This window comes from Physeter macrocephalus, chromosome 10 (assembly GCF_002837175.3).
Source record: "Physeter macrocephalus isolate SW-GA chromosome 10, ASM283717v5, whole genome shotgun sequence".
NCBI lineage: Eukaryota > Metazoa > Chordata > Mammalia > Artiodactyla > Physeteridae > Physeter > Physeter macrocephalus.
The window spans coordinates 5,088,744-5,115,139 of NC_041223.1; the positions used below are offsets into that span (position 1 = coordinate 5,088,744).

At 35.8% G+C, this 26,396-nt stretch overlaps 1 protein-coding gene across 7 annotated transcripts in view; it reads right to left on the reverse strand.

Moving 5' to 3' along the window:
- Positions 1-319: 319 nt before the first annotated feature.
- QKI (QKI, KH domain containing RNA binding) overlaps positions 320-26,396 on the reverse strand; it is a 148,376-nt gene continuing 122,299 nt past the window's right edge. For 2 of the 7 annotated variants that reach the window (XM_024122634.3, XM_055087407.1), the window contains exons 5-8: positions 14,884-14,971; positions 13,239-13,538; positions 10,386-10,460; positions 320-6,426 (exon numbers count right to left, since the gene is read on the reverse strand). In XM_024122634.3, the coding sequence (XP_023978402.1) occupies positions 6,410-6,426; positions 10,386-10,460; positions 13,239-13,538; positions 14,884-14,971 (480 nt within the window). In that variant the 3' untranslated portion in view covers positions 320-6,409. The other 5 variants (XM_024122638.3, XM_024122635.3, XR_002891571.3 and 2 more) reach the window with 5 other exon arrangements.

The following is a 26,396-nucleotide window of genomic DNA, read 5'->3' on the forward strand; positions in this document are numbered from 1 at the left end:
ATTCTTCTTTGTTCAAAAAATTGATGACACTAATCCTTTTCACATAGCCTACAGGATCAAAATTTGGTCAGCACTCCTTTCTTTTTTCTTACATCTAAATCTATACATGAATTGTATCTGAGTTTCCTAATTAGAAACAAGTATTTGGGATGCACATCCAACTGAGAAACATTGTAGTAAGTCTGTTTACTGACTTCCTTTTCTAATCACTGGAAACCAGGGAAAATGTTATGATCAGCTTCTAGTGAAGTGAACTAGAGCTCCAGGATGTCACATTCCTCTGCTTTCTTTTAAATAGTGTTAAAAGCACCAATAGAAATTGGAAGCAAAATGTACATTCTTTATTCTGATATTTATACGTGTGGTGTGAGGGGTTTTTTTGGGGGGAGGCACCAGCAGCATCGTCAGCTGCAGCCGGCTTGACAGGAGGAAGCGCACGCACTCGTTCCAGTTGGTTTATCGCACGTCATGTAGTCTTAACGTGGTTCTCCATTCACATAGGATTGGGGAAGACCTATTTCAACTTTTCGATGTACAATTTCCACAAATAAAATTCTAAGTGTTTTATACACACCACTACAATATAAACCACAAAAGATGTATTTGGTAATCAAAATTCATCGATAATAGCATGTTTTAAAAAGGTATAAATTTTTTACCATGGGAGCTGTGCTTTTTCCCACAATGTGGTGTCTTTTGCCACGAAGGGACAGCAAAACTGTAAGCAATGAGAAATCCACGTTGTGTTGCTATCTGCTGCACCTACCAACCACTTCTCCTGAGAATTAATTCTTCCTCCTTCTCTCCCACCCCCTGCAATTAGTGCAGCAGAAACACAGAAAGGAGAGTACTACGCTTAGGTGAACCAGTTTGATTCAGCATTGAGTACCAGGTAGGCATATAATTTTGTTACATCTCTTCATAGCAAAGGCAGTTCAACTTAGATAATATTATGTTAAAAGGAACCACAGATAAAATTACATGTGTGTACCAAATGAATATTTCTAAAAGTAACATTGTCTATAATATGAATTATTTTTCCATTTTAAATAAAGGTATTAAGAAACTTGTGACAATGTTTAAAAATTACCTTATGTACTTAGAAAGTTTGAGTCCAAAAAGTTTTCTGGGTGATTTCTGCTATTAAATAATGGATTGTAATTTAGCAATACATTTCTTTCTACTAAAAATCACTTGCTGGAAATACTACAATTGCTAATTGTTATCAAGGAATGACAGACATCTTATTCCAAACACACAAACAAACCCCTCCCCCTCCCCCCAAACTGGAGGAGCCTTAGACTGTCATTTATAAAAGTGTTAGACTTAGCTGGTAAAAAAAAATTGATTTGGTAATGAGCAGTTTAAACCTGTTGTCTGCTTTTGGTGTACTAGAAAATTTAGATCCTTCATATTTATCCAGTATTTTAGAAACTGAACCACCTCCTATCTTGTGTAAACACATGCACATCTTGGCTTTATGGACAGGGTGCTTCAACTGCCCTTCTAGGTGGACTCTACCCTACAGAGTAGGTGTATGTGAATATCGACTTTCATGCTACATTTTTCCTAAGAAAAACATGCTTGACTACTAAGTACATTAATTTCACCAACTGCTCGACTGAAAGCTTAACTTTCGATTGCTTTGTCAAGTGCTAGTAGCATAAAACAATAAACTGCCTCTGGCATTTTATCATTCTAACAATTTGGTGAATCCATGTTTTATAGTATTACAGCCTGTATAAAAGTGGGCTTTGTAATGTTATTTTTGTCTTTTAAAAATGGACTTTTACAACATAAAGGGTGGCAATATGACATAATTATACATAAAAGTAGTACTCAACTGAAAATGAGATGAGACTGCATTCACAGGCTTCATAAAACGTGGAATAAATTGTATAGAAATTCTTCATCAATTTCAGTGACATGGTGCCATGATGACTTGTATATTAGCAGCTTGAATGACATCTTCAGGTTTTTACAGTATATATATTAGCTGTATGGCAATGTGAACTTTCACAGAGTAGCATAGTAAAGCTCTACCTAATAATAATGCATTGCCCCCCCCACACACACACTGGAGAAACAATATATTTGTTTGATCCAAAGAACCATCTCAATTATGATTAAATCAGATGCTCTCACTAGTCTATGTATTTCATGTATGTATATATACTATGGTAGTACTTTGATTGGTTAATAGCATATTGGTGTTATGTCTTCTGTAACATGTGACTCACTTTAGCCCCAAATTTTAGAACTTTAAAATAAATAACATGTAATTTACAAAAATAGGCATTATTTACAAATGCAAAAATTCATCCTGAGAATTTTTATTATCCAGGAGAACTATTTCACAGAAAAGGAAATACCAGTATCTGTGAAATAAAAATGCACCTCAAGAGTTAAACTAAAGAATTGATAAGTAGAGGTCAATTTACCTAGGTTGCAGCCAAGAAAAGCATGAAGATATTTAATAGATCTTCTTAAATTGGCCTGCATGCAAGCCACGATATATAGAACTTTGCAAATGCTATTACACTTCTCCCTTAAACTTCTTAATGTATCCTGACTGTATTTTGTAACAAACAGGGTGAGACATAGAGCTGCGTGGCGCTGTTTGGTCTCTCTCTTGCTGAGGGTTCCACGAGGAGAGGCGGGTTTGTGGTTGTTGTGAACGGCTTACCCCGGACTGCCCTGAGACACAGAGCCACTCTACCTTTGGCTTTACCTGTGTTTAGCCCCTCTAACAGGAGCAGCTGGCTAAAACAGTTCAGAACTTCTTTATAAAGGAAAAATGTCCAATTAAAACACAAATCTGAATAAAGGTAAGACATCAGATTCTTTGCTTTATGTGACCATAAAATTATCTACTTATAGAAATTTCAAAAAATGGTTCAACAAAGAATCAAACTGGTTTCTCGGGTGTATCATTATGATGAATCTCTTTACTCTTTATGCTGTGAGCAGACAGTGATTATTTTGGAGAAGGAAAAATAAGAAATTGTGGAATTAGTAATGCAGAGGTTGAAAGGCAAGTGGCAAGACTAGAAGAACGCCTCAAACCAACACTACTTTGTTCCCATCTCTACTGGCACCTACCTTACCGCCGCACCCCCCCCCCCCCCCCCCCCGCTCCGAAGTAAAAGCCCAGAATAACCAAAGCCATTTTAACAGTAGTGTGCGGAATTGTCAGCTGACAAACAACAAACATAAAAACAAGTCACGCTATGTTATCGGTGGTCACGTTCTTCAGGGTTAGTCCAGGAATTCAAGACTTTACATTCCTTTGTCTTTATTTGTTTATTTTAATTAAACACGTAAAGGTTAATAAACAGACATAGTCCAGAGTTAGTAGGTTGGTATTATAACATTTATTAAAATAATGCTATGGGTTAATAGAAACAGCAAAGAACCAAAGAATTAAAATGCAAGCTATGTAAAATCCCAACTAAAACCCAAAAGTGTCTAATGTATTCATTCATTAGCTAACTAAAAGCCCAAGAAAGACAAGACACCCAATATAATAAAGTACTGCAAAACAATTGGCAATTTTCAGTTATCAAAATTGTGGATTTTGCATTTTGTATCCTTTTCTCAATCAAGAAAAAAATTCTTTTTGAATGTTATATAACATACATATAAAACAAGATAGAAAAATACATTATAAACTTGTAACAATGGCTGTAAATACATTATCTTACATGTTTCTCATAGGCAATAGGTTGGTTATGATACATAGATAGCATGAAACTACTGAGATAATAAAGAATAGACAAAAATACATGTCAGCTGTACGGTAACATACAAGCGACACTCCCATCTACCCGCACTAAAAAATTACATAATACTGTCAGAAAAAAAAGTCTTAAAAACTACATATTTTAATAAGAAATAAATTCAATAAAGAATAATACTGAGAACCAAGGCATTCAGAGATTTCAAAAGTCATGCTTTTTTTCAGTTGATCCAAAATTTTGTCAACTAAGTTTTCAAACGTTTGTTCAGAGCCAACATTACTCATAAATGTCACACATTTATTTCATACATTTACTTTCTTCCCCATAAAAGACCTTTGATAAACATCTATAATGTCCAGGTATAACATAGTTGAGATGAAACTAGATCCAATACTGGTATCGTTTTTAAACTATCACCTCAAGTGTTTGAGTGTCGCAAATTTATTCAACCAACCAAACAAAAATCAAAATGGCACAGCATATATTGTAAATAAATCAAAACAACTGTATGTGTAACAGAAAGACAAAGCAGTGGCATGTTAAACTAAAGCTAGCTGAATACAGAACAATGAATGTCTATTGCATAGTAAATAAACTGAAAACGGTTTCCAAGTGAGACAAGATGATGGAGGAGGTCACCACAAAGGTGCTTACTGAGCTTACTGCTGACCTTTGACTGTGAAGCTGTGAAGGTATGTAAGAGGGAAGGAGCTGACGAGCTGGGGAGCCACCGCCACTTGATATTTGCCACGTCTGGTACTGAGCAGTTAATGATTACTTAAGAGTTTAGATGTAGGCTTTGTGCACAAATCGCTTCAACTACAAAACTGAACTTCATAAGAAATTGGAAGTTTAAACTCACATGTAGTTGAGTATTATATGCACAATGATGCTAGTTTTTCACATTCTTTTAAAGTTAAAAAGGGGGTGTTTGTTGGCTTAGGTTACTAAAACCAGCAGAGATGGACTACCCAAGTGATCTGGTATGGCAGAAACAAGTCTGATTAAATTTGGTTCATTTAAAAACCTTGTTTTCCAGAATGAAAAGCACAAAGATTCGTTTTTGTGAAAAAGGTTGCTAATATACTATTATTACCTCCAATTAATACAAAATCCAATACCCCTCCCCCCTAACAAAATAGAGCTCCAATTTTGTCTGTAAAGTGGTGTTCAGATCACACATAATTTTTATTTCAGAATCCTTTGGACTAACATTAAATATCACAATAACCAAAAGCACTCAATTATGATTTTAAAAGAATGTTTTAAAACTTACTTGCTAGGCATTAGAAAAGTTATCAAATTTTTTCACAGTATCAGATTTGGCAAATTTATGTCAAGGTAATGTGGCAAAAATCATATAATTCAAACCATCAACTCATTTGTCTCCCCTCACATCCTCTTTCACATACTGGGCGACTGAGTAACATGCATTAACTTGTATTCTGAGGGAGGAGCTGATCTTACAAGACAGTTGACTAAATGACCATGAAGGAAAATAAGGCACTTTCTTTTCTTTAGACTTATTCCAATACTTAAAAAATAAAAAAAAGACAGAAAGGCTCTTTTGGTCTTTTGTTTCTTGACAACCACCAGAAAAAATCATTTCATGAAATAAAGGGTTTCTTTGTTCTTTTTTTTTTTTTATAACACTTGAAAGTATAAAATGCTACATTTCCAAAAATATATATATTTTTTCTGCACCAGCACCCTTGTATAGTAAAAGTATCTACTTTTTGTTCATTTGTTTCAATGCACTACACTTTATCTACAATTTCATTACATGTATACAGCAAATAGGCAAGCATGGCTTTTACATCCTTAATGATTTTTTTCTATACAGGGAGGTTTAAAAAAAATATTTGAACAGTTTGCCCAGTAATGTGACACATAATGCATGTACCTTGTTCTCGTATATTTTTTAAAGGAGGTGTAAAATAAAGGTTCAGTAATTTTAATTCAGATGTTTATCTTTTTAAAAATAGTGTTGCAGTTTTGTTCTTTGCATTACTTTTCAAAATTCCTTAAGTTTTTCTCTCATGGCACACTTCTAATACTTCAAATTTTGGCAGGCAATATAAAAAAGGCTGCAACTTCTGCCCTTTGAGGGCACTGTAGTGACTAAACAGCATATCAAATTTTGAATACTTTTTGAAATCACTTCACCAATGACATCCCTGACCAAAGGTTCATGCATGATGCATCATCACACAGTACATTCAGAGAGCTTTGACTCGCTATGAGAAGAAGAGATTCCTAGAAGTCTCTCACAGTAACTGCCTCTGTCACTGAGTAGTTAAGGGCCATCTGTCTCCCCTTCTGAAGTGAGGCCTTCTTACCGTTCGCTTAGGGTGGGACATTAAAAGATGATCAGTGCTGTGGGAAGAATGGGGCCTTATTGCTTTACTACTATTCAGTGCAGGTTCTAGAACCACTTTCACCCAAACAGAAAAAAAGAAAAAAACAAAAAACAAAAAAAAAAACAAAAGCTGAGTTGGAGGACAATTTCTTTGTCTTTTGTTTGGTTAGATGGTAAGACGAACGGACAAGTGCCTCAGCTCGCTGCACTGACGACAGGCAAGCAAAGGCGATTACCAGTTAACTGATCAGCAGGCAGGCATGGTCAGGTCATCATTGGGTGAAGAGTTCAGAGGTCAGAAGGTCATAGGTTAGTTGCCGGTGGCGGCTGGGTGGTTAGAAACAAAAAACAAAAAACAAAAAAAAAAAAAAAAAAAAAAAAAAAAAAAAGAAAAGATAGAGAAGAGATTAGTTTCAGCTAGTGACGGCTTAATGACAACATGAAAAACTAATCACAACTAATAAAAAAAAGCATGTTTAATTCTGACAAACTGATTGACACCATCTACAGAATACAATAAAAATCATGACAATTTCATATCATGATTTGAACAAATGAAGGAGAGCCCACTCCCACAAAAAAACAAAATAAAAAAAAAAACCCCAAAAACTGTTAACAGGAAAAAATAGAAATAAAATACAACTAACAACTAATAGTTAGTAGCAGTCAATGAAGAAAACTGGAAAACAACAACAATGAATAGGTTTGGTATACAGAATTCTGAAACAGTCAGTGCAGTTATCAGTATCTGACTGCTATTAAGCATTAGTATTCTCTCAGATGCAAGCATTAAAGCAACTATTAATGATGGATGTGATTATTAATAACTGATGGTCAACAGAAATGAATCTAAAGAAATTTAAATTTCTATGAATAATCTGGTTCAACATAAACTCTGGGCCAAACAAGGTTTCTTTTGTTCAATAAATGTTTATTGCTTTTTCAATTATTCTATTTACAAACAACATGGAATTTCTTGGCCTCATGACACAATGCAATACTAAACTGTAGTCTAGCAGTGTAGGAAACATGGGAACCAGAAAAAGGCCAGGCCTTCTGCACTAGCCAACACTTTCCAGTTGAAAATACTATTTTACACATATAGAACACTTATAAAATGCACTTGCATGTAAACACTGTAAAATCCTGCCATTTAAAATTCTATACTCAAAAAGCTCTAAGTACATCAAAAAATAGAAGAAATTTCTAATTGATACCAATAAGGCATTTTAAAACTACAAACAGCTTTCTTTATTCAATTTCAAAGCTAATACTCTGCAAATAACAATAAAATCTGACATTTCATATACATTCCTGCTTTATATTTTATATTTTAAAAGAAGCCACCTGTAAATACTATTTTCTTTTGCAAAGTAACAGAACAAAAAAAATTAAAAAAATTACAGTAAAACAAAGTAGTTCTCAAGTGGAAAAGTTATCATTCCCAATGTCCTTGAGTTGCTCCTTCCTTAATCAACCTCTGTCACATTCTGCTTCACCAAACTTGGTCCACTTAACAGTAGTATGATTTTTAAGACTCATTCAATAGCTTAATTATTTCTACTATATTCTGAGGTTTGAGAGAATTTTCTGTACTGTTGCCACTGTGACTAAGGCAGAGGAGATGTAAATGAAAAGATATTCAGTGCAAAGGCAGATTCTGTGCCACTTCATAAATCAAAACCCAGTAGGTGTAATTTCACAGAGTTTAAATGATCTATATAATGGACTGGTTTACCTTCATATAACAAAAATGCTTTCTATAGTCTATCATTTAGGATACCTTATAAATACTACAAAAATACTGTATCTTCAGTGTGACCAAATCTTCCCTGAATTTCTTAAAAATAAGTGGAATTTTATTTAAAAACTGCTATTCCAAAATCAAAGAAGAAAATAAATATTTAACATGATGTAGTCATTACCACTTCATAGGTACTCCAGAAATACAGAATCTTAAAGCATTTTCGAAATCACTTAAAATTTTGATTAAAATTGTATTAAGTTTCTTATAACAAATTATGTAAATGATGGTTTTTGTAAAATTATTTAGAAAAATTCTGATTATGTTTTTTTGAGTGTGGAATACATAAACAAAGCAAACTACCATTTACATATATACCAGTAAACCTAGACTATATCCTCTGCCAAGTCCTGGCCTCCTACAGTACACACAGGTGTATCAACCGTGCAAAAGCACTTATGGTTCATCACAACTAAAAAGTCAGTTGGTCTTTTATAGGCTTCAAATTCAGTTTTCAAATATGTGTAGAGGTGGGTTTACTTTTAGTAAAGAACTAGATATTTGTCAACCATGTAGTACTCTAAATGCTCATATAGAATTACATGGTTATATGCCTAAGGGCTGAGTTTCCTTGCTTTAAATGACACTAATCTTCCCTTCAAAAGATTAAAAAATAATAATTTTTTTAAAAAAACCTCAAAAATAGAGAAAACAGTAGTATCATAAAATAATTTAAGTTAAGGATTTCAGACCTCTCCCTTAGACCCAATGAGTGCGTACAGTGATAGTAACAGCAGTATATGAGTATTTGTTATTAAAAAAAAAAAAAGTAGCATTTCGGTTTGCTGACATTGCGTTTTTAATAAAAACAGTGACAGGACTAATCCGAACACATATAACTACGAGAGCCTCACATGGAATGTGCTGTCATTTCCAAATACAGTAAAATCCTCCTAATATTTTCAACTATCTCAAGGCACTGGAGTATTGAGTAGACCAGTAATTACTGTGTTAAAACAAAATTATGAGAAATCTCCTAAAAGGGGCATGCAGGGAAAGGTTAACAGAAGAAAAACTACTTTAAAATACTCTTTAGAACTGTTTTAGACATGAACAATGTGGGGAAAAAAAGCTCTGATTATTCACGGAATTATTTGGTTTCCTTAAATAGAAAGTTACTTAAAAAAAAAAACATTTTTAAAAAATTTCCTCCTTCACTAGGAGACTTTTTCTGATACACAAAGGGTGGTTTACTTGTGCATGACACACTGACACTTAACATTATCTTCATAAATAATCATTGAGCTTGGGGGTCTATTTATTGAATAATCTCTACAAGTAATATATGTATTAGTTAAAAGTCTTCAAACTAATTATGTATGATGCTATCATCAGTGTCTTTGGGAAGGTATTTTATTCTCATGTGGACAACATCTGTATCCAATATTTATCATCAGTATTCAAGATAACCATGTAGAACAGGTAGGTCTTTCTTAAGTTCATAGAAAATGTAGGATTGGGGTATAAATACATCACTTTCCACCACGAATATTAGAGACTTTGATCAAATTAATTAGTAGGTCATAGATGTGCCATAAAAGAAGCTTGTAAAAAAATCCTTTTTCATCTTGCTTTGGATTCCTACCTTGTAATGAGAAACTTAGAAAACAATGTCAATAAACCGAAACCGTCACTCCTCAATAAACATAAATAATTTTATAAAAGGGTCCAAGGGCATATATAGGACACAAATTACAAATGTTGAAAAGGAGAAAAATGAAGACTTATTTCCCAGTCACAGGTTAGTCAAAAAGGATTTTCAAACAGCTGGATTCATGTCACCACAGAGCTTCAAGAGACAGTTTAACTTCAGATAATATATTTTAGCAGCAAATGACAAAAATCAAAGGATCCGTTTTGGTAAGAGAATGTAAGAATAAAAGGGAAATGATTTTCTGATTTACAAAAAAAATCCAACTTCATCAAAGTTATCTTCACAGTCCTTACTTTGTTGATTTCAGCTAAGTACTTGACATGTATACCCTTGTGTATACAGTGGTTCAAGTATCTTATTAAAAAGGAAAATGGAAACTAAATCTTCAGTTTTCTCCAAAAGGACACAGGAGGCATATATTCCTTTACTTCTCTCGTTAAAGCACCATCTGCTTAGTTCATTTTGCAAAACCAACCCAAAATTTCAGAATTAAAAGGTAAATTTTAGCAAAAATTATTCCTGAAAAATAACTAAGGCAACATGAAAATTTAATAGCTCCCCAAAGGGACTAATTTACGTTTTAGTAGAAATAAATCATTGTACACACTAATATAGAATTTAATAAGTTAAAATATGAAGGGAGGAAAAAAAAAAAACACCCCAAAAAACCCAACCCTTAAACCTGTCAATTATTACAAATTAATTTAGAAAAAGAAAAGAAACGATGTGCAGGCAAGCAGTGATATCTCTTCCATCAGGTGTGGTGTTACAAATCTTATGGACACCCAACGCATTTCTCATAAACAAGAACTGCAGAACTAAACTAACCTCGGTCTGCGGTCACAATCCTTTGGTAAGGATGGACACGCATATCGTGCCTTCGAACTTTAGTAGCCACCGCACCTAGTTAAATTGCAATTACCAAGACAAAGTTAGAGAACATTCACAAGGGAAAAGATAACAAACATTAACAGCAGTTTTATCAAAATGGATTTCAAATGTTCGTTTACTACAAAAGTTTTCTTTTAGGAAACATGTTAAGGCACAGTAGTCTTAAAATTAACCATAATATGTTGCGTATATAGGCATCTATTAATATTGCATTCATTTCAATAATCTTGGCCTTAACCTATTTTATCCATTCATTTACAATCCCAAGTTACAGATTTCATGAACTTTATTAGATCCAAACATAGTTAAGCTTTACTAGTCACATATTCACTGAAGTGCCTTTCTTGCAGCAGGACTACTTAAATAATGCCATGTTTAATACTGACAATTATTTTCTAACCTTAAGACCACTTCCAGAGTCTATCACTTAAGAAGGTTTAAAAGCAATTCTTAAAGCCTACAGATTGTGGTTCTAAACTTTGAGTCAATAAGTATGAACTGCAATGAATTAGGTGATTAGTAAAGCAAACAGTATAGTACACTTAGCAGTCAGTATACTACTATACACTCCTTTATAAATTACCGTTACTTTGTAAGATTACAGCCTAAACCAATTAATAACATACTTTTCCTTCTATCAGTGTGCAAAAGTGCAAGTCAGTCACTGACTGCTAGGCTAAGCGTCCCTCCCACCCCCTGGAGGCTGCTGAGACTAAGCATTTGTTAAATTCAGATCTGATGAGGGTTCAGTTAAGACCGTTCTTGAATTCTTAGCCTTTCGTTGGGAAAGCCATACCTAAAGATAAAAGGAAGGGAATTAAAAATTAGTCATCAATGAAGATTTGATGCTAATACCAATCTCCTCACTACCACCAACACACATGTCTGCATCCGTTTTGAAGGGCACTGCTCATTTTAAAATAATATGATGAGACTTGATATATAGCATGCATGTTATCTGTGTGCAAATTTATTATAACATAGCAATTTGAAATATTTTCTCAGTTCTCCAAGTGGTCAATATCATGTTTTACTGCTTAGGTGGCAAAGCGAGAAATAAAATTGATAATGGAATCTTGTCATTTAGTACTCATTATTATTCACCTTATGAATGTCAATTAGGTATCTGTATATTTTGCTTTCAATTTTGTCAGTCTAATAATTATTATAAATAAAAATTTTCCAACACAACAAAAGCACATTGCTTTAAAATGAGAAATTTTACTGCAGTGCCTCTTGCTGTTTCTAAGCAGTAAATTGGTCCATCACCCCTTTTTTCATTTTAGAAAAACTAATCTTATGTAAGTATAATTCCACGAGGCAAAATCAGTGAGATCTTGCATTGAGAGTGCTGGAACAGCAGCTGGTGGCTAAGAGTGCCAGCCCTGCAGGAAGCAACAGTCAAACTCCTCGAACAGACGCTGTGCGTGCAGCAGAGAGGAGCTCTGGGGGAAAGGAGCAGGCATGGGGCCACAGGACAGAGCGTTAACAGAAAGGAAAACGTAAAGGGGTTACAGGTTATATGTTATTTTAAAAATGCTTCGAGAAATATGCAACAGAAACAGGCCTCTCATAAACAGTTCTATTGTATAATTCTGACCTATAATACTTTTTACAATGATTCAGAGATAAACGGAAAACATGTACAATAAAATGTATCTGCTTATGAAACAAAAGGCACCTGAGTGCATGCACACACACAGATAACATACAGAGCATCGTGGCTTTTTTTAATTGAACAATGAATTTTCAAGTTTAAATCTTAGTGTCCAGGTTCATTAAAGACTTTCGTATTTTTAGAAATCAATATTAATGCTGGGAAAAAAGAACTTAAAAGATCAAAGTCCTAAAAGTCAACAGCATGCACGCAGCACCAAGGTCATATACAATTCAAGAAAAAAGAATTCAAATTCTGTCTGGTAAAACAAAGGGGCAGCCCGGAAACAGTTTGTTCCACATTGACTGGTCGTGTTAGAACAGCTGCTGTACTCTAGTCCTTCATCCAGCAAGTCAATGGGCTGAAATATCAGGCATGACTGGCATTTCAATCCACTCTATAAAAAAAAGGCATCAGTAATGTCTTTTTCAAGCACACCACTTTTTGTTCATGTAAAACCGAGCGTTTATAGCATGATCTTAATTTCTGTCTCAAATGTGATTCTAATTCTAATTCAGTGACTTGGTATTTACTTCATTCCATACTGTACTACTGAAATTACGAGTGTCTCTTATGTTTGATATTAACTAGGACTTCAAAAGAGAAAAGGTGAAGAAAACTGAAGAATGCAACTATTTATCTGGTCCCTTTCATATTTTAAGTGATCACAAATATTAGAAAACACACATCAGTTTTTAAAATATCTCAAAAGACTTTCACATAGAAGTTTAAAATTTAGCTGACGAATAAATCTCCGACGCAAAAGGAATCTAAAAACAGGGTGGTGGAGGTGATGAAGAGGATAGGCCAGGCCAATAATAGGTGGGATCTAAAAGTCAGAATGACCGCAATGATGTCAAAAATGTGAAAAGTATTTTCTGTTTAAAATGTTCATCTCAAATTTACCCAACCAAAGTGAATTTCAGTCACCAAAGTGAATTTGAATAAATTTAAGGTACAATTATTTACAGGGGGAACCCTTGTTAAGAGGCTGAAATAGAACAAAATTTAGTTTTCAGTCTTTCTAATGGAAACTTGTCTTGCCTCTCTAAAATGGATATATCATTTCAAAGTCTGGGGCAGCAGAAATTATGAAGAAAAATGTCATTAACCATACAGGGAGAACAACTTACCTAATACACCGCTAGGTTCAATAGGATACTCAAGGATCGATGTAGCTGGCGCCAACGTGTAGGGGTATTCATAGGGCGTGTAGATTAAACCAGCTTCAGGCCCTGGAGGGACTATCGCAGCAGCTGGGTGAGGAGTTCCGTTTGGCATGACAGCGGTCTGTATCTGTCTGATCAAAGGCATTATGGTAGGGCCAGCTGGCGTAGGGGTGCGCAGGGCAGCTGGCGGGAGAACGGGCGCAGGCCCCGTGATAACCCTTGGAGCGGCCTGGGCTGTGGCTGCAAGAGAAAAGGCAAGGGCTGCTACAGTGAAAGCGAAGAGATTGAGAAGGAGGCACAGGGACAGCCGAGGGCGAGACGTGGGAAACGAGAGGGCAGGGAAGGGAAGGAGAGAGCAGAGAAGAAGAAAAATAAAAGGAAATCGTTAGTACATGCACTGGTCACACAGAAATGCCAAAGCACACCAACCAAATGCAAAACAGCTTCCCCTTCCCCAACGTGATTGAGAATAAATGTGCAAACATTAAAAAGCCACTGGGGAAAAAAAGAATGAGACCATTAAAACAGGTTATATTTACCTCATATGTTTGATATATCTATGTTTTTAAGATTTCATGAGACTAATGGTGCATGCAGAAGCACAAAAAAACACTTGCATTAAAAGATGTTAAAAAATACTTGGTAATTGGAGTCCACAGAAATACAGTTTGGGTATATTTCTAAAGAGTAGCTTCAATTACAAATGAAGGAAAGAATAATTTTCACTGCATTAACTTAGTCAAATAACCAACAGTTATTAATTTCCCGCATCTGTAGGAATTAACTTCTTTATAGAAAAAATTAAAAAAAGTTACATTCCTAAACACATGACTATTAATGATATACTCAGTTTCATGAGTAAATTAAAGCCAACCATTTGTAAAAGTAACCACTCTAAACACACTAGGGTGCCTATATTTGGAAAAGTTGGCTATGTCTTTAAAATTCTATTTCTTTAAAAAAAATTAGTAATTTAAATGACATCATGTTCATATGAATGATGTGTAAAACTTAGATTGTCTCAAAATATAAATTTCACATTATTTCATTATTAAACATAAAAACGCAATCCTATTACAGTTTATGAAAGCATGCACAATACATATAAAGGGGAAAATAGGATTAAAAATAGTATCATCTACTGCTCTCTGTGAACTCACACATAAAATCAACAGAGAAAAAAATACTGGAGGAAAAATGTGCAAGCAAGGGGAAAGAACAGAATTCAACAGAAGAATCACTGCATTCAGATATATTCCAAATTAGCTTTTTAAAAAAATTTTGTCCTTTGCATAAATGTAACAAACTAGAAGTCTTAAATCTGCAGTTAACAGAAAATTTCCTGAAATTCTTGAATTTAGAAGTTGAAATTTCATCAAAAGAATAAAAGTTTGTAAACTCAAAACTTAGGCACGCTGGCATAAAATAAAGAGAGTGCCCTCAATTCTTGAAAGCAGTGAAAATGGGACAGTTAGTCCCATATCAAGTGACAGTTATTTTAACTCTTCACTTTGTTTAACTGTTCATGTATTGTGCTGCCAAAAGGAGAGAGGTCTGGGGACAAAACAGCTGAAACAGCTGTAGCTCTGAGCCTCAGTCTCATTCTTACGTGATTTAATGTTGGCATCTCTGTAGGTGCCATTGAGAATTGCAAGCTCCATCAGCTGCATCTTCTTCAGGCTGTCTTCTCCCTCCGCCTATACATGGAAAATACAAGAGCACTAAGCACTTGAAATGGTCCATACACATCACAGCCATATCTACGCACAAACCTTAAAATCGGTATCATGTGACTACAGCCATCTGTTTCAATCAGGGAAAAAAGATGAGGGAACCAAAAGGTGCTACATGCTGAAGCCCATTCTCAGTAATGGGATGCTGATACACAGGATACTCTCAACTGCCACCAGCTACATTCCTAACGTAAGCTACACTGATTTATTAATGTTCTTCTAAAAAGCTTTACTTTTAAATGGAATCAATGGAAATGTAAGGTAAATTAAATATAGTATAGTCTCTACAGCACCTATCACTTTGTTGAAGAGTCTAAAAACTCAAATGTATTCATTAAAAGACAAAAAACAAAAACAAACTGGGATTTTAAACATGTAAGATTTGACTGTGGTATTCAGGTAAGGAAATCTGTTTAATTCTCCCAAAAAGGAAAATTTAATAAAATCATAATCATAAGAATTTCTAAAATTTGTGTATATATTCTCGTTTATTATGCCAACATCCCGCTCCCCCCTCAGTTAGCAAATGCTATCAATTCTAAAGCAAATCCATCTTTAGGGTCATCTGATACACTGTCCAAGCCAAGAAAAACTTAATAGTGAAATGGGGCACTATTAGTAATTATGCAACAGGCAAAACCCAGGGATGTCTCTGATCATCAAAATGTTTGGCCATTTCATTTACCTTGGATTTGCCCCACACCCTCTCCATTTACTGTTGTCACCCTTGCTCTTGTCATTATTGGTATATTACCAAAACTACTACAATAATGTGTTAATAGAATCTGTTCTCCATTCATTGTGCATTCTATGCACAATGGCCACATTAACTGCCCAAAACACAACTTTCATCTTAATGTTTCTTAACATTCTCATGTCTTAAAACCCTTCATGGTCTCTTGCCATCTAAAAAAAAAAATAATACATTTAAACTACCTATGGTCTGGCCCCAAACTATCTTCTCAAGTTAAATCAATCTATGTTCTTTACACATATGTTATCAATCAAGCCAAATCACTCCGTTATTCATCTCTGTGCATATGCCTATTTCCTCCATCTTGAATGCTTCTCTGCGCTCCACTCTACCCTTCATCCTTCTTTCCAAATCCTACTTCATCCCTGCAGACTTCAACCTAAGTGCTACCTTCTCAAAGGGCTATCCCTAGATCATATTTTTCTGCCCTGAATTAGTTTGTTGTCTATCACAACTACCGAGCAAAGAACAAGCTCCTAGAGGACAGAGCCTATTTCCTATTTACCACTGACTATCTTCCCACTCATCCCATCTCCCCAAGTCATTTGCTAGGATTTAGTTTTTAAATGACTGGTATGAGAAATCTTTAACTGTATTTACAAATCTCAAATGTCTAAATCCTGCAGGATGAACTTCAGGAACAGAAAGATGAGGTTCATCCCTGAAGATGGTGGCAGAAATGGAACTATGTGCTGCTCACATATTTTATGCATTATCTAAGGCTCGGGACTTAATATTTCAAAGGAAAGTAACCCAATGATACATTTTTCTGATGTAACATTGGTCCTTCTTGATTCAAGAAAGGAGCAGGTGACAAACTTCTCAGTCCTTTCCTATTACACAAAACTCTGTCCCTGGCACTATAACAGCACATGGGGTACTATAGTTTGTAATAAAGAGAATTGCTAAGTGGACTTCAAACAAACCACAAAGAATTTTTTTTTAAGATAAGTGAAAACATCATGAAGACTGATGTGCCACTGTCGGCATGTTCCACTGCCGACTTTTCAGTAACCTACTTTGCAGTAGTAGAAAATGGAGAAGATACTTGCACTCTGTGGAATTACTATTCCTTGATCCCTATGAACGTGTACAGATGAATGAAAAAAAAAGAAGTAATATGATTTATTTGAAAGACACATTACTTGCTAAAGATAAAAATAAGTAAGCAATGTCACTGGAAGAGAAGAATTAGAAATCTATTATGGGGCTTCCCTGGTGGTGCAGTGGTTAAGAATCTGCCTGCCAATGCCAACAAGAGAAGCCACCGCAATGAGAAGCCCGCACACCGCAACGAAGAGTAGCCCCCGCTCGCTGCAACTAGAGAAAGCCTGCGCACAGCAACAAAGACCCAACGCAGCCAAAAATAAATAAAATAAATTTATAAAAAGAAATCTATTATGATAAAACTGCTTAAACTTGTCCACTGAAAACTAGTAATACTAAAAATTAAAATTTGCCACATCGTTTCAAACCCAAATCTATGTATAACAGAATACCAAAATAAGTATATAAACTATACTCTATGTAAACAGAAAGAAAAGCAATAGGTATACCTTCAGTCACCTTCCACAAGAAAGTGGAAAGTGGTACACATTTGAAAACGTCAGAAAAGTAAGAAGAAGAAATAAAGATGAAAGAAGAAGTGAGGTGACACAATGCCTCATACACAGTGCTGTACAAAGAAGAGGAGCTAGAACACAGGTTTTCACTGAACAGCTTCTTTCGGATAACAAAATAACCACACTCATTAGCTGGTGATGCAGTGTAAAACTTGGGAGGAAGGCAAAGAAGAAGATGATGGAAGAAATACATGTGTGCATGTGCAGGACCTGTGCATGCATGTGTGTGCCTTTTGCAGGGTACAGGAAATGAAAAACTGATCTAGTGACATCAACAGAGGAGAATAAAAACCAGAGCAGCACAGCTTTCACTAGGTAGTGTCAGTGAAGTGTGTCATAATGACACAGTTGCTGGAGGCCACCAAGACTTACAAGTTACGAATTACGGTATGTACACTGAATTATATCACATTATGGCAGGCTATACTAGTATCTCCTAGCAGAACACAGAATTTAGTCGGCAAAGCTGGCACGTGAACCTGGTGGTCTCACTCCAGAACAAGCTTCTCTCTTGCATCCTCACCACTCCTACCCACTCTGCACTCACAGGGCATGACGTTATGTGTCTCAGGAGACAACTATGGACATTTGGGTGGCTCTAGTTTTGGGATATTGTGAATAATGCTGCTATGAAAATTCTCCTACAAGGCTTTTTTTGTGAACGTAAGTTTTTATTTCTCTTGGATAATTACCTAGTGGTGGAACTGCTGGGTCATGAGGTAAATGTATTTTGCATGGAAAACATTACGTGAAGGTTATCAAAACATTGTAACACATTTATCTTTGAAATATAAGTTTAAAAATGTAACAAACATTGATAACTTCTCTACAGGTCCACTGCCCTGCATCTAAAACCTGTGACATCAGAAGTGTTTTGAGAATTTTTTAGATTTGTAGAAAAATAATATACCAATGATGACATAACATCCCCAATGGGTCTGGTGGAATACTTCAGTAATCCAAACTATAACAAACATAAAAATACTTAAAACTAAGTGGGATTAAAAACAGACTATAAACACACTTTTCTGAACTTTTGGGGGTTTGCAATTATGGATGACAAATTATGGGTCTGTATAAATATATATAATTTATGCATGTATTACTTAATATACAGCTATGTTATCAGCTATATTTAACAGCTATGTTAAAAGCGACAGAAATAGACCATGGTTAATATTAGATCAGAGTAACATGGTTTTAATGTTTTAAAGTAGAACAGTTTATATACTGTTCTACTACCTTATTAGAATTAGATACTAGATCATCATCATCTAAGCATTTATGCTGCATAACAGATCTATGGCACTGGTACTTTATTATCCCGGAGGCTCAAAAAGATTAGGTAGCTTACCCAAGGTTACACAAGGTCACAATGCAAAACCAGCTTTCAAACCAGAGTACCTGATCCAAAGTCCTCATTATACCTTCTCCAATGTCATGCACAGTGACTTAAAGTGGAAGTAATTTTTGAATTCATCAAAGAATTCACGTAAGAAATGAAGAAAATTCTGTTTATTTGGTATTTTAAAACCTATAAAGTACACATTAAAAAAAACCCACTACAACAGTGTAATTAATTACAACAGAGCTAAAACAAATGTTTATTTCCAAATAATTAAAATGTCAACTAACACAATAATTTGAACCACTGCCTGTAATAAAAGCCCAAACTTTCCAGCTTAGCATTCAAGGTGCTGAACTTCTATGAGCAGCCCTATTTGCAAATGTTTTGCACTAGTCAAAATCATCTGTCCATTGTCCCCTAGAATATATACTTTGTGCTTTTCTGCCTCTAAGTTAGACAAGATCTTTTCTAGAAGCATGCTGAGTATGCCTCTTTTGAGAGCCCAGATAGATCACTGGCCTCTCCAGAGTACACAGCCTTTGCTAATCATTCCCACAGATAATGGTATCACTTTTCTAAATTTATGCTGCTCCTTTTGGAGAAATCAATCATATAGAGCCATGTGTTATCTCTTCTATTTTTTCATGTTGTTTTTAGGAAATTTCTTACGTGACCTGTAGGCATGAATGAACCAATAAACCAGTCTTCTTTTGGCCTCCAATACCTTGCAAACATGAACTTGCTCAACACATTAAAAAAAAAAATGGATTCTTACTTTTCTATAAATTTGAAGTAATGAGTAGAAAAGCTTTTCCAAGCATTTAAGTACATGACTTAATTCACCTGGAGAACAGGGCTGAGCAAACAGTAAAGAGAAAACAAAGAGTGACCACAGTTTATAAACAGTTTTAATACCAATCATCGCCTGCATCTGCCCTGTCAACTAAAGAAAAGTCTGACAAAGAACTTAAGGACTTACACTTAAATAGAGGGTTTTATACAGGGCAGTGACATAACAGCATGTCTTTAAAGGCTTATTCTGGTATTTTGTGAATGGACTGTTGGGGGCTCGAGTATGATTAAAGAGACCCAGTCACAAGCTTTAATCCAGTCCAGGTGATAGAAGAACTGGACTGGGGTGGAAGTAACATAGATGGAAAAAGTAAGTTAACTTGACAGGACCTGATGACTGACTAGATATAGGGGGCGAGGAAAAAGGAGACATTAAAGAATGATGTTGAGGTTTTTGGATCAAGCAATAAAGGAGATAGTGACTCCACTTAATGAGAAGACAAAGGCTGAGGGAACTTCCAAAAGTTCTGTTTGAAAATATTAAGCTTGAAATCCTTATTTTAAACACCCCAGTGGAGATGTCAGGGAGACAGCTGAATATGAATTTGAGGTCTACTTTTCAACTTAGCCTATAAAAAGCGAGTAGAAAATTTTTATCTCCCACACCATTTTCAAAACATTTTCCTCCAAGATGATACAGCAATTATTAAATTTCAAGCTGACCTGCTATATGCTTTCAAATGCTGGGTCTAGAACTCTATATAGTTCTATATCTTATAGGCCAGCTGGTTTGTTAGGCTCTAGCAAGTGAGGGGCAGTAAAGTGAGACTGAAGAGCTGGCTGAGGGGAGAAGGAATGCCGCACCCTCCGGCGCTAGCTGTTCTCAGCTCGGCACCTAACTCGCCAGGGGCGGCTGTTTGCAGGGCCCCACACTCCTCTCCCAGCGCTTCTAGAACGGGCTTCGCCGAGCATCCCCAGCCCTCAGCCACAACCAGTGTAGCCACTCTTCTGAGCTACTGAGATTCTATCACCAGCCAAGTGGCACCACTTTATCAGAGGTTCTCCCTCTACACAGAACTTTCTCAAAATGTCGTAAAATCTAATAACAGTACCATTCTCTCTCTTATCTCCCAGCCCTGGGATAATAGCTGCTTCCCGGAGTTTCTAAATCTGTATTACACTCTTATCTCCTTTCTCCTTTTTTAGTTCTCAACACCTACTTAACCAATAACTTTATTAATTCTCTCTGTTGAAATACCTAGTGTGGTTTCTGTTTTCCTGATAAAGAAGTGGCTCCCCAGCACTTCTTCATCAGAATCTGAATTTCCCCACCTGGCATTTATGGCCACATCAGCTTCCTCTCCTTTTATGTCACCAACTTCATTCTGTGTCAAAAATCTGAGTACACTCTATGATGATCTGTTATTTCTTTAGATTATTTAAAGGTTCCTTGATTCCATGTTCCTTCCTCTTCCCAGTCTTCAGTGTTCAGTTAACAGAGGCTGATGAGCACCTACTTTGATGTACATACTCTGCTAATGAGTCCAACACACCAAAGAGATGATATTCACAGAGCGAAGTACATTAGAGAAATTCCCAGAATCGTTACAGAAATTCAATATCGAAAAGATGTATGGCAACTGCTATACTTAGGTGGAGAGGCAAAGTCAAATGAGCGTCATTACTTCACTTGGGCAATAGAGCCTGCTTACTTTTACAAAGTAAGCCCTTAGTTCAAATAGTATGCAAAAAAGGCCGTTTCACTGAAAAATCCGTGGGTCAAAATGTCAGAGACACAGTAAGGGGAAAGAAATCTTGTCATGTATTTTTCTATTTCCCATTAATTACACTATGCAAAATACTCCGATTTAATCACAATACCTGGTTCAGCAGCAACAACAACACAGATGAAGCAAAGGTAAGGCAGAGAAAAAGCATGAGGCATTTTACTTACTCAGAAAAGCTTAAAACACTCAAACACACACACTCACCGACAAACACATATATACAAAGCTCCATACACTACATAAACTACGTTCTATAAAACTAACAAACACTTTTACCTTAGGGTAATACATTCTGTCTTTTTTTGACAAGCTATAAACAGATTCCTCTCAAAGCAGTGATGATCTCGGAAAAGAAAAGCCATGTCTACTAGAAAGCATTTATTCCTTGCTATGTGAAATTCAGTATGATACAATTTGAAATATTATTTTTTATAGTAAGCTTAATAGAAATGACAAACTTTTGAAAGATTTCTATGATCCACAACTTAGGCTACATACTAGTATTAGTAATAAATAAATAATGATAGTAGATATAAATAATGATAGCAGATATAAAAATAAACAAACAAATAATGATAGTAGAGCCACATCATTATTTTATAGGAAAAAAAAAAGACCTCTCAAGTTTACTGTATTGTAGGTGGACTTTATCAAACTATATGGCTGGGGCAGTAGAAGAAAGGATAACTACAAATTGTGAGCTTAAGAGAGCCTTATTCTATAGCAGAAGATGAAGAGTGAGAACCTGAAGACAGTGTCTAAAAATCTATTTGCTGTGAGAGGTATACAAGAGGAGTAGGCAAAAATATACTATGACAGAAGCTGACACAGGGTGCAGTGGAAGACCAGATGAAAAAGTATGGGGAAAGAATCACAAAACACTTTAAGGATCTGATGATAACCACGGACTGTCTAGAATACATACAATGGTATACAGACAAAACGGGATGCACAATTGTAGGGGGTTAACCATGAGAACTAAACTCACCCATGAGTATCTGTGATAAAACTACTAATTCACCCCAAATGGTCTTGAAAGACTTCCAGTATAATGTCAATCTTCTACAGGGATTCTTTAACCCATTTTTCACTAGGAGATATTCATTATATTTCTGAGCCATCAAGCACAGTCTAATGACCTCAAAGGAGAACAGAGGCAGAAAGCTACTTGGTCCTTAGAGCAATCTGAAGTCACCACTGCCACTTTTCCTTATATTCAAACTATTTTTGGATATAGTCATTATGGTGACACACCTGAGGCCCTTAATTTTGGTTGACTCCCACCTTAACCTTTTTTCTTTGTTGCTTCATAAGCTATCTAAAGGTACCTTCATTATAAACAGTTGACTAAAACTTTGAACTAAATTAAGGCCAAGGGAAAACAAAGTAGGGAAGGCAGAAAGGTTGGTAATTTCTTCAAATGCCAGCTGGCAGCATCTGACCTCCCTGACGCACAAAGCAGCAAAGGCAGTGAAGGCAGAGCAGGTGGTCTTTTGCACTATAATTTTTGTTGCAGATTGTTGAGACATTTATCAATTTTCCTTGGTCGGGGGAAAAAAAATTAAGCTAATTAAGTATTTCGTTTTTTAAAAGACTTTTCTCCCCCCTGGGATTTGACTAACAGTTCCTACTTTATCTGTTTATACAGAATTTAACCTTTCTTATCTCATTTGATGCTCTTGATAACTCTGTAAGGTATATAACACAAGTATTATCTCTTCCACTGGCTGCACTTTAGGGTAAAATTAAACAAAAGATAGGAATTTGGCCACCATGTGAATAAAGCACTTGAATACTTCTTATACTCAGCCATCCCGTGAGAGTGAGAAAGCCATGTTCGCTTTAGTCACACTTGAAGAACCAAATAATAATAGATAAAATTTGGAATGTAAACAACACAGTCCTTTAGGGATGAAAAATATTTTACCTCTGAAGTAAATTGCAAATACTCTCCTATATCTTAAGTGGGAAGCTATCTATATAGCAATCTAAAAACCTCATTTTATACCCTTTTTTAAATTTATTTATTTTGTGGCACGCGGGCTTTTCACTGTTGTGGCCTCTCCCGTTGCGGAGCACGGGCTCCGGACGCACAGGCTCAGTGGCCATGGCTCATGGGCCCAGCCGCTTCGCGGCATATGGGATCTTCCCGGACCGAGGCACGAACCCGCGTCCCCTGCATCGGCAGGCGGACGCTCAACCACTGCGCCACCAGGGAAGCCCTAAAAACCTCATTTTAAAGTAGGCATAAAATAAATCAGGGAAAGTTAAATACAGCAGTTGACTGAACTTGCCTTAGAAAACTTTTCTTCTATAGCAGGACCAATTGTGAGTGGAACAGCTGTTGTGCTAAAGTACACCATACCTTAGAGGAAAGCAATCTAGGAATTTCCTCTACTTAAGAGATTTGAATCTTATTAATTTTTACAGTAAACCAATAAAACCACTCTCCTTAAGCAAGCTGATTATGCATGGTCATTTTGGGTTTGGGCTCTTCCTGTATTCTTTGTGGCTGCTATGTTTACCCTGTATTTTGAGGCGTTTTATGAACAGTAAAAATCACACCGTATCCAATAATGAACCCATAAACGTTTAGTAACATAAAATTATCAATAGAAACAAAACTGAAAAGTGGTGAAAAAGTGTAAGTGCTGGGAAGCATTGTAAGAAACCCGAGAGCTCTTTCTTCAGAGAGCAGACGGAACTCACTGTAAGTCACAGATGACAGTTGTGTGCTGCGACCTCAAGTCTTGGCTGGATGTTTAAATGTACATAATTGTCAACAGATGTGCTGGGAAGGGAACAGGTATGTTCAGGCTGCCAAGGAATTCCCTATAACACCTGATGAGTTCATCCAGGAAGGGAGGCACTGACTTCCCTGGCGGTTCAGTGATTAAGACTCTGTGCTTCCAATGCAGGGGGCCTGGGTTCCATCCCTGGTCAGGGAACTAAGATCCTATATGTGGCGTGGCATGGCCAAAAAAAAAAAAAAGAAAGAAAAGAAAAGAGGAAAAAAAAAAAACAAAAAAACAGGGAAGGGAGGCACCTGCCTCAATAGATTTCTTTCCAAATACACTAAACTGATCTATTTTGTAAAAGGTACCAATGATATACCACCAAGGAGGGAGAAAACAGTACCATCTTAAGCTACCAAGGACAGGATCATTAGTCTGTTTAGTAGGATATACCCAGGAACTGAAAGCAGAAAACACTGAAGTCACTGGGACTTACAAACAAATTGACTTAGATATTGTCTTTTCAAATCTAGGTGCTTCTACGTTGCTTTAAAATTGTATTTTAAAATTACCCATAATCTATCACTCTAGGAAAACAGCATTTTTATTCCCACATAGGTTTTATTACGAATGGAATTTTTCCTTTAATATTTGTTATTCAATTTTATAGCTTACTATTTTTATGAAATATTCTACCAACATTTTTTATATTATAGTCCTTGAAATCCTAAAACATTATATTCATTATATAAATGTTTACTGAAACACTATCTCTTGGACAGGTTTTAACTAACGAATAGTTTGCCCTCTTGGAAACTGGTGGTGGGCGCGGGGCGGGGGGACTGGGGAAAGGAGCTGGAAGTAGAATATTAAGCAGTGAGAACAAACTGACAATAAGGACCTTCCAGAAACACACTGCAACGGCACTGAATGAAGTTGGGGCTGGTGATGAACAGGGAGGGAAGGCTTCGGGGTATCGTTACATAATAATATAACAATTTGAGACCTAAATGATGAGTGAGAGTTAAAGAGGGGAGAAAGAATGAAGTTGGTTCTGAAAACAAGAACATGTTCAAAAATTTAGAATCAAGAGTATGAAATAAGTAATGAAGCTGGTAAGGGAATAATAGTCTGCAAGTCATGCTCAAGCAACTGGACGTACTTCTTGGAGTAATTAGAAGTCATCCAAGTGTTTTAACCTAAGGAGAATCATGATTAGATTTCTATTTTAGAAGCATCACCCTAGCTTCAATAAGGAGAATATTTGGAAAAATACAGCAAGATCATCAAGATTAAGAGGCAATTACAGGTTCCTAATCCAGGCAACACATAATGATATCCGAACTGAGGTGATTCCAGGGGGGATGGAGAGATAAGAATAGAAGTGAGAGATGGTTAGAGGGTAAAACCAACTGTATGTGTGTCAGGTGGTGTTTAATGGCTCCCTAGCGCTCAACATTAACCTTTTGTTTTATAAAGAATTCTGTTATAATAAAATAGATAACTAATAACCTGCTGTATAAAAAAAATTAAATTCAAAAAGAAAAAAGGAAAACTGTTATAAATTGCTCTCCTGATGGGGGACTACTTCTTTTGAATAAACACCATGAAGATGAACTGCATTCGTGTACTCCCCACTTCATTCCAGAAGATGCACACAAGGTTAAACTATGTCCTAGAAAGGCTTTTCTAATGTACATGGTTACGGAACCTTCAATAACCTGGTTTTATCTTTTAGAAAATCTAAACAAAACAATTGCTAACCAAATGGGAATAATGCCACTGAGTTCCTTGAACAGTTCCTTCAACTCGGGCTTTTTCTCAGGCATTAGAGAGCTGTGATTTCCTCACTTTTTTTCCCATGAAAACTGACTATCTGCTAAGAGTGTTACTAAAATATTGTAGCTCACAAAAAAGGTTACGTATATGGTAAACTTGATGATCACTTTTTCTGTGCCTGGCAGCATTCACCTGACAAGCTAGCCCAGTAACAACAAAGAAAGATTAGGGAGTACAAATATTGCTTGTTTTGATTGCTTACTGCTTTTAGTACTTCCTTACTGCTTTTTTGTGTGTATATACGTGTGTACGTGCGCATGTAAAATATATATGTATGTATCACATGTATGTACAATATATAGTTCTGAAAAGTTACCTGTACTTTTTTTTTTAGTATGGAAAATACCAGACATATATAAAATTAGTATACTCTTAAATATGTTAGATTCCATTAGCAGATTTTATATTTCAAATACTTGCAATTTACAAAAATCAGTACCTAAAATTGGGTTCATGTAAAAGATGTATGCTTTATAAAGAAATTGCTGTAATGCATTTCTTTAATTTAGGAA